This window comes from Convolutriloba macropyga, chromosome 8, assembly GCF_964194025.1.
Source record: "Convolutriloba macropyga chromosome 8, txConMacr16.3, whole genome shotgun sequence".
Classification (NCBI taxonomy): domain Eukaryota; kingdom Metazoa; phylum Xenacoelomorpha; order Acoela; family Convolutidae; genus Convolutriloba; species Convolutriloba macropyga.
The window spans coordinates 57,517,754-57,531,184 of record NC_134475.1 but is presented as its reverse complement, the minus strand read 5'-3'; the positions used below and the strand labels follow the sequence as shown (position 1 = coordinate 57,531,184).

Here is a 13,431-nt window from a genome sequence, read left to right as displayed (position 1 = left end):
AAAACAATGCAAAACAAATTAAGAGCAGGGGGTAATGGGGGGTAATTGGGGTAAAAAGATGTAAAAGTAGGTGGTAATGGGAGGTAAAACGATGTACGAGTAGGGGGTAAAGGGGGGTTTTCCATTTTTCGTCTCAAGACATTGTAAAAGTGGATTGTTTCTTATTTACTTAATCTTTTTAATTGGTCTGTAAGTCACAGCAACTTTCTGCGAAAAGAACGTTTATTTCGGTGGGTACCTGTACAGGTTGTAACGCAATTAGATCCTACCAGCGCTAAATCAGTATTTTGAAAAAAACTCTCGTTGCGATATCAGTGGTTACATAACTATGAATTATGCACCATTAGAAGAACGAAAACATGAAAAGTGGCGAAACTCTATTTTAGGAATAGAGTACTTTTTTTGCAGGAAAAGCTAGTCTAAATAACAACAAGTGTGGCGTAAGCTATGCAATTATGGGTTGAAAACTTTAACCACACGACTGTTATCTTCATCTTGAAATTAATCAATATCTTGTCGTTTTTTTTTCTCGGAGCTCGATAACGTTCAGATGGCGATAACAAGGTCTTGATGCGTGGGATAACCGCTTAGACAAAGTTACCACCAAGGAACTAATCGAGCTCTGATTTGATGAGATCTTTTTAAATTTTTTAAAAAAAGGTTGTTTCAATTTAGTACAAAAAAACTCTTTGTAGAAAATTGTTTGATTGTTGTAGATTCAATCTTTTGCCATCGAGGAAACAATGTCTCAATGAGTGACGTTTATTACTAATCACGTTTTAATTTAGAAGATTTAATTCTTTTCAAAGTTTTAAGTTAGATTTCAAACTTCTAAAGAGCAACAATACACGTCAAAACTGATCTGGAAAATCTTCTTTCTATTTCTTTGTGGGCAATACAAGCTATTTTTAAGCAATTTTGACTAATGAAGGTTTCCTTCATATCGTTTCAAAATTTTTTTGGCCTTTTCACAATTTTTCACACGTTTTTTCGGAGAAATTGGTGTTTGAACAAAATTTCAGTTTTTCGTTTTTCGGATGGAACTTTTTCACGCGCTTCAATTTGATTTTTGTTTTCAGTATCTTTTCTCTTGAGTTCAATTAAAATGATATATGTATATTCTATTTGAGTTTATTTGCAATAGTTTGTATTTATCAAAAGGCCTGATTTTGACACTGTTCGTAGTCATATAACATTAAAGAAATATTTGAATTTGACCATTTTTTCGATATTATTCATGTCTTATAAAATAGTATTTTAATGACAAGATTATTAGTTGCTAATATGATATACTTGAACTAAATTAAAGGTGAGTACGTAGCTTACTGGTTTTCGTGACTTTAAGAATAAATCGTTCTCAAAAACATTTGTGATTAGAGTTTTTTCTATATTTGTTCAATTTTTGTTGTCTTATCATTAAGTCGGACAAGAGACGCGTCTAATAGGTTCGTAATAGAGATTACACTGATTGATTTAACTTTTTCTAGAAATGTTGTCGAGTGTATGAGTTTTGCGAGTTTTTGTTAGTCTGTTTTCTTGTCTCTTAGTTTCATTAATGACAGGTCTCATCAGTTGCTAAAGATGCCTAAATTAATGACGTTGATTGTCTCAGGTCATAGCTATTATTTTCTATGAACTTCACCCTGTTCATTGTCGAGAAATTTTTATGAATGTATTTATTGTACTTATAGCTGTCTTTTTACTTATTCTCAATAATGTCAGGTAATGATTGTTGGCAATGAAGTATTGAATCACCAAAATTTTTCCATTCGTCGCTAACGTTTTCGGCGATTTTTGCTACTAATATTCAATAAATGAAAGCTATCTCTCTTGTTTTTTGCACAAAATGATTTTTTTTGTCCTAATTTAGTCTCATATATGACCGGTTTTATCGGTTGCAAATGAAACAAAAAATAAATCACACGTGTCACCTGAGTTCATAGCAGTTATTTTCATGATTTTGAAATAAGTTTTAGTTTTAAATTAGTTTGTTTTATAAGATTTTATTTCGAGTGAAGCAGGTGTCATTAGTGACCACATAATCCCCTTGAAAGCACATTTTGCTTTCGTGAAAATCTTGTAAAATCAGGAAGTTTTAGATTCAGCACTTTACCGAGCTTGAATGAGGATGATTAGTTCGAACAATCTTTTATAAATATTTGAGCGTTCCTTGTTGTAAACTCGGAAATAGCTAGCGAGAAAAGATTAACCGTAAAAAGAATAAAAATTTTTGAATTGGAACAACTTCTTTATTTTGATGACGTAATATCCATCTAGTGGAATAATTGAATGGTTCTAATTGGTTATTGAATGAAGTAAAGGGTTCCCAATGAACATTGCACTTCCATGAAATATTCTGATACAATAGTCTTGTGTCTTGCTTTGCCTCTAATCACCGATTTACGTTTTAGGGTGATTCTGCCCCCCCCCCCACACACACACACTGAATTTGATTGATAAGCTTATCATTTAGTTGATCATAGAACTGGTTTACAGTTATATTAATAAAAAGTATATAATTGGAGCAGAATCTTCTGTAACTTATCGAGTTTTATAGCAGGCTAAGCAATCAGGATATTATATTCAGGATCATATATATATGCCAGATCCCAGATTGACCACCTAACTTTGAAAAATTACTAAGACTTATACGGTGCCGTAGAAAACTTAAAAACTTTGTACGGCACCGTATAAGGCGGTAATAAGTTATCTACGGCGCCGTAGCCAATTGATTTAATGACCAATTTCTAAAGTCTAGCTTCCTAAAAACGATTTAAATATAACGCGTTTCTCATTCAAGTCACTTTTGCAATACTTTTTGGCACTGGGTATAACTTACATATGTAACGAAACTAATTTTATCCAGATCCTGCCAATTTCACAACATTCGACCTTTCACCAGTAAACAGCACAACTATACGTGCAAGCTTCACATCACCTCCAGGGCTCAGCAGAAGGTTCCAATTTGACCTCTATCCTGCTTCCTCACCCTCATACGGGGTCAATGTGACAGGGACGGGGGATGGGGGGTTGTATGCGGGTGTGAATGAAAGCTTTGATGAGTTCTTTCACGGATTTGTTGCCTCAGAAACGGTGAATGTGTCAGTCACAATAGAAACTGGTTGTGGGGTGTATCTGGACTCTAAATATATGCAGTTTTGGATAATTGTGGATACTAGTAAGTTGAAACTTTATCGTCATCTTGAAAATGTGTGAACTAAAATAACATTTTTTTTGGGATATTTATTGTCTCTATCTAATTCTTTGTTATTTTTACTAATCTTTTGTTGCCGTTTAACCGTTTTCTTTGCAATAATGTCTCAGCACCAGTTTCGTAAAAAAACCCACGGAAAAAACCCACGGTTTAGATAGAAAAAAAAACCCACGCAAGAAAACCCCTAAGGAAAAAAACCCACCTGACTGTCACAAAGATGTAGCATCAATCTGATTGAATTAAATGATGATGTTACGACACAATGAAACAGATCAAAAGCAAACGAATAAAATTGTTTCTCTCAAAATGAAATATTTGAAGCAATTCCTCGCACATAATTTAATTGCTGATAATTGTGTGCGGCAAAAACAACGCGTTTTAATGTGCTGTGACTCTCATTTTCTTTAACCTCCCACTTTTTATTGTGCACCGGCAAATTCTTGAAGCGCTTGTCTCTGTATGGATTCCAAAAATTTCCAAACATCGGGCTTGTTAATTGGAAGCATCGATTCAGAACTATACTTTCTCAGAAAATACACCACCAGAAAGAAGTAGAGCATTAGGACGATTGGCTGTTTTATGATTTTACTCTTTAAAATCAGTTTATGCGCCTAAATCTCATAGAGTTTATTATTCGACAAGAAATTTATCTGAAACTATCTGGAATCTATCATAGCTTCGGACTGTGACAGATATCAGACCTCTAATATTTCAATGGAGAGAAACTATGCCCTACCTAGTCCAAAATTGCAGGCCGGTGAAAGATTTAAAAGTCTTGCACGAATTTTTCAAGTCTGTAAAATCTAAGAAAATGAACATTTACACTCAATTTGGAATCGATCTAGCAAAAGAGCAATTATCAAGCGATATATCTATGCATCTCGCAAAAGTCGCAAACAACAAACAAGTTTTTTTTAAGTTGACAAAATTTTGATGTATTCATTTTTGATTCAATTAAAATGACTTGATGTCAAAATATCAATTGGTTAATTATAGTATCCCACTGCAGTACTTCTACTAGTGAGTTCCTCAGAATAATATACATCACTCGGAATATCAAAAAAAATTTGAATTTTATTTTTACAGAGAAAGAGCTACTTTTAGAGAACAACGGTCAGTTGTCACTATCTAAAACAGATGATTTTCTAAAAAAGCTAGTTTCAGAAAACTGGGATGTTTTTGGTCGTGCCCCGGTCCTATGTAGCCAAATTTACGAACCCCCGAAATTTTAATGCTTGCTCCCTTCTGAAAAAGTTAATTTTTTCATAATTACATGCCTCGTATAATACATCAACAACCATATTTGCAACCTTTTTTTTAGAGAAATCACGGTAGTAGACGCCTTTACAAAGCATGTAATTCCAAAAAATTGCTATAAGAGCAATATTAGTTGATGTTTAGATTATATGCAGAGACCTATTACTATAAACAAACTAATTTCAAACAACATCTATATTTGAATTTTCCAAATGCCTATTTACACGTATTAATACGTAATAATTTAAATACATGTACAGCATAATGTTTGAACATATACAAATGGGGTGCCGTGTTTACTGGGGGGGGGGGGGGGTGGGACGCTAGCTGAAGAAATCCAGAGTTTACCATTTTTTACAGGTTAACTAGAAATACTGAATTTTTTTTTTTCGAGTCCGATTCTCTTTTATACGTCGTAGGAATTCAGCGATCACTAGTGAATTCGCAAAAATGTCTAGGATGAGTGACCCGTAGTTGTTGAGGAATCCCGCGAGATACTCTTTCAGATTCAGCAGACAACGTCAATTGTCATCAAAAATTCTTTTCTTTTCAAGGTACTGATTGATTATCTCTTCGATACGTTGCATTATAGAAGCGAACTTTTCAAAAGCTATCACAAAAAAAACTTCTTCAAGAAGCAAAGTTTGTTGAAGTTTGGTTGTTATTTAATGACGCAGCTCGTCTAAAACATTGAAATGTGTTCAGGAGAGAAAGTTATAGTAGAGCCAATTTGCTGCCAGAAAACCACAAAAAGATTGCTTTATCTATGTAACCTGTTTTTGGTTTTTTACGCAAAAATTCTTTAAAACGTCTTGAAAGATATGATAAAGCTGAGTTCTTGAAAAACACCGTTATCTGTTGCGACACTTGAATGATACTGATACATATTGTCTCCATAAGAGTTGAGTCACGCTAAGGGACAATTAACTTGTAGGACCCGTGCAATAGTCTTACAAAATGACCGTCCTGTTTTTATTGATATCAGTCGTAGACGTATATGGTAAAAATTCCATTTGGAATTTTTAAAGACCCTTCAGATGACGCTCAATTGCGTATTAGTCCTCATTTTCATGTTGGGATCATTTATAAATTCCTGAGTTTCAATGCAAGGATCGGACGAGGAAATATTTAATAATTTGCATGACGTCATAGCTGATTTTTGGTGGAAATCAGAAATGGTGACACGGGCGATTTGATCTTAATCATTATCATGGTTTCTTTTTTTATCATACTATTAGAGCAACTCTTCGCTCGTTATGTTGATTCTATGTCAACACCATTATAGTGACAGTAAAGTTTAGTTTGGGACCTTTGTGGGCTGCGACCCCACAATCTCTTGATTGATTGCAATTCTGTGCTCTCCACTGCGCCAACTAGTCCACATTGTGAGAGTCTTACTGTGCTCTCGTGTATTAAGCTCCATCTTATGATCACAACTTACTTATTATAGAGTGTGTACTCTAACATATACCCATCTTATTTCAGATCTGCTGAAGTGATTTTTTCTTATCTTTTTCAGAACCCGAGACACCAGTTTGGATACCGTCTGGCATACGAATTCTCTCAACATCATCAATCCAGCTCCAATTCAACGACAGCTCAGTTGGAGGGTCAGTAATTTACACGCTCTTCAGGGATGGGGTGGTGTCCACTGACCCAGAAAACAATGGGACTGCAAAAATAATGACGGAAGATACAGGATTGCAGGCTGGGACTGTGTACCAGTACTATGTGGTTGCCTATAGCAACGGCGATACAAGCGTCCCATCGGAAGTTTTAACTATTTGCACCAGTAAGCGATAAGCTTGGTTGTACTCCAGCAAAGGAAGAATGTCAAAACAGTAAATGTAACCAAAACTGGGATAATGAGAAAATTAAAACCAAATTTTTATGATTGGTTAATGAAATGCGCGTCAAGTCGAGGCAGAAAAAACGCATAAGCAGTATTGCATTTGTCAGAAACCTCAGTTTTCTTAGTAGCTATAAAATAATAAATATTGTTCACAAAATGGGAATGATGATAATGAGCTGAGAGAGTTGGGAAAAATGTTCACCACCGTCTACTATGTTCCATAATTTTCACAAGCAAACCGATTCTTAATTTAAGTGGCAATTTTCGAAGTGGCACTTCAAATTTGCGATTACAGAAAACTGAGCAATCTGACAAAAACTATTTGCCTCTATTCGTTCAGAAATCTGTTCAGATCCCGACCCTCCTTTGCTGGCATTCTACTCAACCAGACAAGCCGACAGATTTGATCTGGAATGGAGTCGACCTTCAACTGGAACAGCTACCGGGTTCTACTTCAACGACACCACTTTCGGATATTTCAATCAAAATACTACCAACAACAGTTTTACGTAAGAAATTTGTTTTTTTTCCTTCATTGTAAAAAGGAAATATGATAAAAGCGTACTTGTCCAAGGAAATGTATGAAATGATCATCATTGTTCTGGCGCCACCTTAGTGATCGGGGGGAGGGGAGGAGAGGGCTGATGAACTAAAGCTCAACTGGTTACAGCTGCGAAGCTGTATGCTGAGCGGAGCTATATTGCGGTGCTCTTGATTTTTTTCGTGGTCTGACGCTCTTTTTCGTTCTACATTTGTTCACACGGCAAAGCTGAAAAAGTCAAATTTTCTGAATGACTTCTTCCTCTCACTAACGGCATTTGCGCGCGTGACGTCATGTCTCATTCTCTCTCTCTAGCAAAGGTTTTAAGGTTTTAAGTTCATTTGGGTGATTAGATCTTGATCATAAGTGGCTTACCTCACTCAATAAAATGACTTTAGCACTTTAAAACTTTAGTTTAAATTGAATTAGTTTAAGGTCAAAGGAACTCATTTATGCAGTAAAGGTACCTAATAAAAGGCTTCTGCGGAATGAATTTTAACAAGCTTTATTAATATATCGCTGAATGTTTTTTACCTAGCTTTTTGAGATTTTTTTTCAATTTAGATCTGTATCCCTTTCTATTTTCATTATACGGCACGCAAGTCTATTCTTTCACAGCTATTCCGGCAATCTTTTTTTTGTTTAATCAGTTTTGGTCAATCGTAGATTCAGTTATTGTAAAGAGCTGTGAGCGGTATTCCCCTCAATCGCATGATATCAAATTAAGAGGATTTAGGGGTTTAATTTTTTTCGACTGTTCGGCTGATTTCAATGTTAAATGAAAATATTGTTAGTTTTACATTTAAAGATAGAAGACGGTTGCTGAGCTATTTGAAAAAAATACGTTAATTTTTAAGGAATTCTTGAGGTTTAACTACAGTGATTGTTTTTTTATATTATCATAATCCCCTACTATTGTATAAATAGACACTTTTTTTAGCTTCAGTTTATAGTTAATGATTTTATTGAATTTCCATTTTATTGTTTTCAAATGTGTCAAGGTGATTTTGAACATTGGATATTTTGTTCTTCTTTATGCTAACTTGTTATTTAAGCTCAATAATAAAAGTTTCTATCAACTTTGTTGTACAGCAAACTTTAATCTTTACTGGTTTTTTTTTCACTGATGCGTTTAAGACGGAAATACTGTGAATTTGAATTTTTATAAATAATTTTGACAATGCTAAATAAGTGGGGTGCTTCCTGATGTCTTTTCACTCAGCCTCCATGAAAACAAAACCTCTCGAAATTGAGATAAAATGTGATTTGTTCAGTGCGCTTATATAAACACAGTGCGGTTTCATGAACTAATTAATTGCACTCAAGCGAATTTTGTAGCAATTGTATTAGTCCTGTCGATCTTTTCTAATGCGATGTTTCGTCTGACCGATTTTTCGTCTTATGCTTTTGACTTTCCGTCCGCAAAGACGGGATAAAAAGGTAGCGCCAAGCGGGCTGTAAGTGCTCTTAGAGCCCTTCGGTTCAAACAGTTTTGGAGATTTATTCTTATGGTGTGAAGGGCGGTTCTTAGAGGTTGAAGACACCCCCACTGTTGACACCCCACTATTGCCCCACTCCCCCTCAATGCTCTGTTGCCCCCCAGCCGGTGTTGCCCCCTCCCTCTCTATCAGCCCCCCGTCAGTGCCCCACTACCCATAATTTGATCCTAATTTTCACAATTTCTTTCAAACTTATTAAAAATGTTTGTCTTTCTTTTAGTTTTTCCAGCCCTAGTTGTCAAAGAATCTCCTCTAGGGTTCTATAATAGGTTACTGCATAGTTTCTAGTGGTAGTTGAATGGCTTCAACATTTTAACATTACGAATTTTAGCATTTTTTTTGGAAAAACGTGCAAATTTTTTCAAATTTCTTGACATTTATTTTTCCTTATTCAGGTTTTTCTAGACCCAATGGCCAGGGAACATCCCAAGGGGTTTAATATTAAACTACTGACAAACTTTTTTTGGCAATGGAATGATCTTTCAACTTTTTAATGTCACGAATTTTAGCATTTTTTTGACAAAATGTGCAAATTTTTTCAAACTTTTTGACATTTATTTTTCTTTATTCACGTCTTTCTAGACGCAAGCGCAAGTAAACGTCCTTAAGGGTTTGATAGTAAGTTACTGAAAAAACTTTTTTGCCATGTAATAGCTTTCAGTTTTTTTATTATAACGAACTTTATTATTTTTTTTTGATAAAACTTGCAATTTTTTCAAGTTTTTTGAAAATTTTTGTGGGTTATTAGGTTTCTCCACCCCCAAGAGCTTTGACAATAGGTTAGTGTATAGTTTCTAAATAAAATGGAATGTTTTTCAAGATTTCAACACCACAAATCTTTGCGTTTTTTTCTTACAAAACTTTTTTTTGACATTTTTTGTCATTATTCAAGTTTTTAGCCTAACAGAAAATCTCCGTTAGGGTTCGATAATGAATTACTGGAATTTTATATTGACCATGGATAATTTCTAGATGTAATGGAATGTCTTGCAAGATTTTAACATCACGAATTTTAGCATTTTTTAGCAGGGTCTGAAAACCTCCATTAGAGTTTGATAATAAGTTACTGGAAGATTTTTGTTTGTCATGGATTAATTTCAGGCTTTTTATTACAACAAACTTTAGCAATTTTCTGATGCAATTTGCAATTTTTTTCTTCAATCTTTTGAAATTATTTGTCAATTTTTAGGTTTCTCCAGCCTTAATAACCACATAACCTCCTTTAGTGTTTAATTATAGGTTACTGCATAGCTTCTATATGTAAAGGAATGTTTTTCAAGAATTTAATTTTATTAATTTTTAACAATAATTGCGATTTTTTCATGATCTTCTTTAAGGCTCGAAACAGGGATAATGGACAGTCTCTTGAGACAATAAAAAGGTGGGCATTAAGTTCTTTTGGATTTTGGAGCCTTTCAGCCCACTAGGCTCCAAGCATGCGATTCACCCAAACTGTTTTTGAGACATACATATGGTGTGAAGGGCGGTTATTAGAAATTGATCCCACACCCCCAACCACCGCCCATCTAAAGCTAGCCTCTCTAAACCATGGCTAGCTACTCACGAAGCCAACCGCTCGCCGGTGGTTTGAGAGCAATTCGCCCGACGTTAGTCGGTTATGTTTGCTTTTTTAGTCATAATTTTTTGTTATCGCGTTGTATTCCCCTGTCTTAGTCTCAATAATAACAGAAACAGATCTTAATGGCTTGCTGAAGGGAGGTGAGGAAAGCTATTTAATTTGCATTGTACAAACCTGACGGTTGTTCTTTTTTCTGTAGATTTCTGGTTTCAGAAACTTCAATGGAACTTTGAGCTAGTGGCAAAATTTCAAATCATCTTGAACGGATTTTAGATAGGTATGATGTTTCAAGGTTTTTCAAACTTCCAAAAAAGCTTTTTTGGCCATTTGTTTTTATAAGAGTCGCAAGTAATCAAAGATTTGTATAAAATATTTAACTAATTTAACTCAGAAGCGAGTTCTATACATTATTAATTATAGGAAAAATTTTGATTGTTAAATAAAGAACCAGAACTAAGCTGAGACCAATTTTTGTATTTAGCTTTCATGAAACATAACAATATTGTTTTATTGGGAAAACAATAACAAGATTATTAACTAAAAAGTACGCGAGGAACTGTCATCTTAAAAAATACCACTGTAAACGTTTTTCAGTTCTGAAACGCACTCTCAAAAAACACACGTCTAAAAACGCATATCTTCTCAAAATAGGAGTAAGGGCGCTGCAACTTTACAAAAATTTCAGATTGAGCTCCAATTTTTGGTCCAGTTTTTATAATTCAATTTGATCAGAATCACAATGTTGTTTTTGTTCCGACCCCACTTGTAGGGGGAGGAACTATATACTCAAATGGGTTTTTTTTGTTCCGTGAATTTTTGCCGACCGATATATTCATCGTAGAGAAATGTGCGTGGTATCATTAAACAGCTCGTCCAGCGTAGAATTCGAAATAAAAAAGATTTTTTTGAATTTCGTTTTTTTCGAGGAGTTATCGAGGTTTAAATTTTCATGTGAACACTGGATATTTGGTTCACTTTTGTTCACTTTTACCGTAATTTTTGTTCGAATTAACGTTTTTTCTACGAAAAATTTAATTCAAAACTAGTTTTCACGCCAAAAAGTAAATCAATTTTAGGTTTTTAATAGACGAAAGGAGATAATAATGACTAGTTCTAGTCTTAGAGGGAAGTTTAATATATAAAAAAAGTTCGAATTAGGTTTGGGAGCTCTTTTTTAAGAAAATTTTGCAATTTTTTAGTTTTTTCAAGTCACCTAGAGACTACTAGACACTTTTAATATCGAAGTTCCGTTACTGACAAACCTCTTTTACGATCAAATGAATCCCAATGAACAAAAAATTTGTTTCGAAGGGATCGCTCATGTTTTTTTCTTGGACTCGTATCTCAAATTTCGTAATTTCAAATGAAATTTTGATTTATTTTTTGAGGTTTTACTAAAGTTTTATAATCCTATGGCATAAACTTGTCGACGAAAGGTGCAATAGATTTGCTAATGAGCATTAAGTGAAACTATCTAGTGCTGTGAGAGGACAGCTAATGGCTGTTAAGACTTTGAAAAAAAATTTTCGAAAGTTTTTGAAAATTAGTAAATCATAAACCTATTTTTGTGAACTGTAAGTTCGTCTCAGTAAAAACAGGATTGAACTCCTTCATACCACTGCAACATAAGTTAAACTCATTGGCGGCTTTATCAAATAACTATTGGTTATACGTCTTCAATGCCACAAGATTTCAAATTTTTTAAAAAAATTTTTCGAACATTTCGTTTTATTGGTTCATTTTGAAATCTTATCACGTCATCCTAATATTGATGGCTACATCTTCTTTTAGTGAAGACGTCCAAAGAATCATAGATAAAACTTTCTGAGAAAAAAATATGGTTTAAATGGCTTCAACACTTTCTTCTCCCATTTTTCTAAAGAAATTTAGGTTTTTGCCTGTATTTGTTGTTTTTTTTTCATAGTCATAAGACATATTGTGATGTCTAATCGATTACCTAGGCATCATAAACATCCTTGTATTCACATCGTGGTTTAGCTGAGCGTATTCATTGAATTCCTATGAAAGCTTTTGAGTTTAATGGCTGTTAAGACTTTAAATATATATATATTTTTTTGAACATAAATCAATCTTAAGCTTATTTTCGTGGATTGTAAGTCAGTCTCGGTAATGACAGAGCCGTTTTTTTCTACATCAGCAACAATTTATCTAGTTAGCGGTTTTGTCTTCTAACTATTGGTTTTTTTGTCTTCGGTGCACGAGTTTTCATAATTTTTATAATTTTTGGATTTTTTTTTAGTAATTTTGGTTCCTTTTGAAATCGTATTACATTATCCTAATATTGATAGCTCCCATTGGCTTAGTGAAGACGTTCAATGGATCGTTGAAAAAGTTTTCAGAGAAAAAAAGCTTTTGGTTTAAATAGCTTCGACACTTTCTTCTCTCAATTTTCTACCGAACTTTTGGATTTTGCCTGTTTTTGTTGTTGTTTTCTTAGTCAATGATTTGTTGTAATGTCTTATTGATAAATTTTGAATGACAAACATCCTAGTCGTCACATCATCTAGGCATAACTTAGCGTATTAAATGCCTTCCGTTGAAAGCTGTAGAATTTTTTGAATTGATACTATGGGTTTTCTCAAAAATTTCGTGGTTTTGATGTATTTTTCTTTGCCATACGACTTATTGTGATGAGTTATTGATGTCACATGAATGAAACCTATGATTGCTATTTCATCGAGGCAGAATTTAGTGTGTTTAATTAACTTAAAATGTAGCATTTTTTTTAAAGTTCAAACATCTATTATTGTTATCTCTTCATTTGGTTGGCAATTAAGTCAAAAATGTAGATGAGCTCGGGTCGGAACATCATGTGCGAACGCACATTAATGAGCCGCCTTGTTGGAATATTGATTCAAATTAATCACGCTGTTTTTACTTCTTAAATAATGATTGTTTTCTGCGTGATTACAGTGGACTAGCAGCATGTTTGTATCGGCCCGCTTTTAGTTGCATTTTACTATTGTTCTGACAAATTGGCCGCCCACCTTTTGCTTCCGAAAACTTGAAACATATACATGTACATACAAAAAGCAGAAATATTGAAGCGAAGTTTGGTCAAGTTGAGGTCATTCTCACACCATTGTTATGAGAAAGGTCAACTTTACACCTAGAGTACGTTTATTTTTTTGTTTCTGTTGACTGAAAATTACTAAAATTTTTTATTAGCGAGATTAAAATGTGTTTTTGACTCACAATTACACAAAAAGGTCGAACGTTAAGTAGTTAGGAACACCACAAATGGAAAAGAATCTAAAGCCTGCCACTTTGAATAGGTTTCCAACTCAATCGAAAACGAAATGTGGTCGCCCAGTTAAGACCTAATGGTCATTGTGCAAGATTTTGCTAGAATCTTTTATAGTACGATCATCTGTGTTGCAGGTCGATTGGTTATCTTGGAACGATACGAGACTGCAAAATTAAGTCCGTATTGAACTTTTCTCCTAAGTTTGAAGGTCTTTTTCTATG

General features: G+C 34.1%; 1 protein-coding gene across 1 annotated transcript in view; it reads left to right on the top strand.

Annotated features, from left to right (window-relative positions):
- Positions 1-2,851: 2,851 nt before the first annotated feature.
- Positions 2,852-13,431, top strand: part of LOC142344851 (fibronectin-like) — a 110,886-nt gene continuing 100,306 nt past the window's right edge. Inside the window, exons 1-3 of the mRNA XM_075396873.1 lie at positions 2,852-3,178; positions 5,991-6,263; positions 6,676-6,832. Of these exons, the coding sequence (XP_075252988.1) occupies positions 3,151-3,178; positions 5,991-6,263; positions 6,676-6,832 (458 nt within the window). The 5' untranslated portion in view covers positions 2,852-3,150. The remainder of the gene's footprint in view (positions 3,179-5,990; positions 6,264-6,675; positions 6,833-13,431) is intronic.